Raw genomic sequence first — 3,067 nt, 5'->3', positions numbered from 1 at the left:
GAAGTGGCCTAGGGGCCATATGGGTGTGTTGTAACAAATAGAGAGAGTACCTAATGCCTGATCTTAGATGAGGGTTTTGTCCGCAGCTCCTAATTTTGTGGTTATATGTAGGGTGGGTTGGTAACATGACTGGAGTGGCAGTGAGACTAATGCCCAGGATGCGGAGGCTCTAGCCTGCTCTGTAAGACTTAATATTAAGGGGTCGTTTGTAAGACTTAGATTTCCGGCATTACTCACATAACTGCCATCTCACAAAGTTCTGGATTCAGGCTCCCGCTTTTGTTTTCATCCAATATTCGGGTCTGTTAGTATGTATAATACCATGGCCTCCGGCGGGTGAACAAACCCGACTTCAAATGATATCCACCAAGCATCTAACTCTGGCACCAGAGCCTCTTGTCCACATGGATGTCCCTCTGTGGCCATGAAGTCATTAACCAAAGACGTTCTTCAAGAAAGTGCGCCAAATGGGTAGGAGGAGTGGGCAATCGTCGGTTTCCGTGATAGTATATTAAGGAGTTAGCTCCCAACGACCAAAGGTTGAGTGGTGAAGCTTTTTCTTTGGTATTCACCTCAGGACCAACCTCACATGCGTTAATGGCAAAGGAAGAAGTAAACTGAATTCTCAGGCATTGGCTTAGCCACCTACACCCCGCCTCCTGCAGCCCATCTACCCTTAATTAGCCTAATCCGGTCGAACCAATCCGCCCAGCCACAACCGCTGTCAAAGGCTCGGGTCCCGCCCCACTTCTCATTGGACCAATGGCCGAGCCTTGGGCGAGTCCCCCGAGAGGGACAGGCCGGTATTTCGGGCAGTGGGCGGGGCCTCGCCGAGGACCCGGGGCTGGGCGCCGACGCCGGTTCGTCTACCCTCTCTCCGAGCCGCCTCCTTTCAACCTTGTCCACGGGTTGGCGTGGCCTCTGGTGCAGCGCCGGCGGCTCCCGTTCCTGTCTGCTCTCTCCCTTCCTTCCCTCCCCGCCAGGTCCTGGAGCTCGCCCGCCATGGCTTTACTCACTGCGGCCGCCCGGCTCTTGGAAGCCAAGGTGAGTAACTCGGGAAGGGAGCGTCCCATCCAGGGTGGGGCAGAGGCGACCGCAGGCCTCCGGCGCCGGGGTCTCCCTCCCACATCTGAGCGCACCCTGCGCGCCTTAAAGAGCCCTGCGCCGGGCCGGCCGCCAGCCCTGCGTACAGCTCCCAGGGCCATGTGCTGTGCTTCCTTTCCGGCGCCGGGGGTGAGCTGAACGCCGCCCGCTCCCGGCCTGCGGTCTCCGGCGGGTGAACAGGCCCGACCCTGCAGTGACTCGGTGTGTCTCAGGCGGAAGGGGAGAGACGCGTTACCCTGGAGAAAGGGGCCGAGCCGCTGGTAGAGAACAGATGTGTGTTCCGCGGGAGTTAGGGAAAGGTCTGTTAGGGCGGGGGTAAGAGGTAAAACGGGTGGCAAAGGTGAAGAGATGTATGCACCCTGTCTTCTGGGCCAGAGCTGATCAATGGCTACTTTCGTCTTTTGCTTTGTGGGAAGGGCCTTGTTCCTAAACTGCTTGTTTTCGTTTCTCTAAGCCAATTATTTAATCCTTTAGTAAGCACCCTGTAGCAGTTTCTGCTGAAAAAAGAAAAGAAAAAAGTGAGACCCTCAGGTCCTCTTTGTCCTTGGGACGTTTGCACTTACTCTTTATATATAGGAGGAGCTTGGGTAGGGTGGAGCACTTCAGTAAAAACCTCCTGCATGATTATCACATATGATTGGAGAAAGAGCCAGAAAGGTGGTTCCACCAAACTGCAGGCCAATAAATGAAGATACTCTGAAAGAGGTAGTAATGCCAAGGTCACGTGACCAGTCATACTCCTTACTCTTCCAGGTGTTGCTGTTTATCTTAAGTCTGTCCAGGTTTTTCCTGTGATTCTTCAGGACCCTTGACAATTACCTTTTGGCTAATTTTTGGATCCTAGAAGTACTGTTGTAGGTAATGGTGCCTCCAATTTCAAATTGCCAGTACTTTTGGTTATAGATAACTTGGCCCTTTAAACAGAGAAACTGCTATGCTGAGGGAGTCCTGGCCCTCTCATCCAAGCCAGGACAGTCCCACAAGTGACCTTGACTTTTTGCAAAGAACTTAAAATTTCTCTTCAGCAGACAGTTTAAAGCTGCCAGTACCTGAAGGGAAGAAGAGCCTTAGAATGGTTTTGGTGTGCCACGTTTAGAGATAAAGTGAAACCTATAGGACTATTTACCTTGAGGTTCTTCCAGCCACCCAGCAGCAAGGTAGAGGCTGATCATTGGAAGATACTTGTCTTGACTGTGGCTTATGCTGCTGCCAGGGAACAGGGTAAGGAAATCTCTTGGGAAATGCAGCAAGTTCTAGATGGTGTTTTGGCAGAAGAGGCAATACTATAATTAGCTCATTCCACAACTGCTAACCCAGACCAGATAGTTGACCCTCTACAATGAATTTGAAAAAATGTTTGGATTTGCCTTTTGAATTAATTTTGTCTCTTAAAAGTCCTTGGGAAGTTCAGAACACTTTTAGGATAACAGGACTACATAATTTTGGTATTATTTCTTTTTTTTTTTTTTTTTTGTAGTTTTTGTCCAGGGCTGGGTTTGAACCCACCACCTCCAACATATGGGGCCTGTGCCTTACCCTTTTGAGCTGCAGGCACCGCCCTCTTTTTTTTTTTTTTTTTTTGAGATGGTCTCAAGCTCTTGCCCTGGGTAAAGTACTATGGTGTCATAGCTCATAGCAACCTCCAACTCTTGGGCTCAAGCGATCCTCTTGCTTCAGACTGATTTTTAGTAGAAACACAGTCTTGCTTTTGTTCAGCTGGTGTTGAACTGAACTTGTGAGCTCAAGTGAGCCACCATGCCCAGCCATATCACTATTTTCTTTACTCTTTTTGTTTTTTGCAGGTTTTGGCTGGTGCTGGGTTTGAACCCACCACTTCTGGCCTTTGAGCCACAGGTGCTGCCCTTTCTTTACTCTTCTATTAAGTGGTAGACTTGATGATCTAGAAACCCGTAAGTTGAAAGTCATTAGAAGGCTTTTACTCTTTTTTTTTTTTTTTTTTTTT

At 49.5% G+C, this 3,067-nt stretch overlaps 1 protein-coding gene across 2 annotated transcripts in view; it reads left to right on the top strand.

The window, feature by feature from the left end:
- Positions 1-819: 819 nt before the first annotated feature.
- CS (citrate synthase) overlaps positions 820-3,067 on the top strand; it is a 39,192-nt gene continuing 36,944 nt past the window's right edge. For both annotated transcript variants that reach the window (XM_012805573.2, XM_012805574.2), the window contains exon 1: positions 820-1,044. In XM_012805573.2, the coding sequence (XP_012661027.1) occupies positions 1,003-1,044 (42 nt within the window). In that variant the 5' untranslated portion in view covers positions 820-1,002. The remainder of the gene's footprint in view (positions 1,045-3,067) is intronic.

Source organism: Otolemur garnettii, unplaced genomic scaffold, assembly GCF_000181295.1.
Source record: "Otolemur garnettii isolate 467f Iridium unplaced genomic scaffold, OtoGar3 scaffold00043, whole genome shotgun sequence".
Lineage (NCBI taxonomy): Eukaryota > Metazoa > Chordata > Mammalia > Primates > Galagidae > Otolemur > Otolemur garnettii.
Note: the sequence above shows the minus strand (reverse complement) of the source record. Positions and strands in the feature narration are given on the sequence as shown.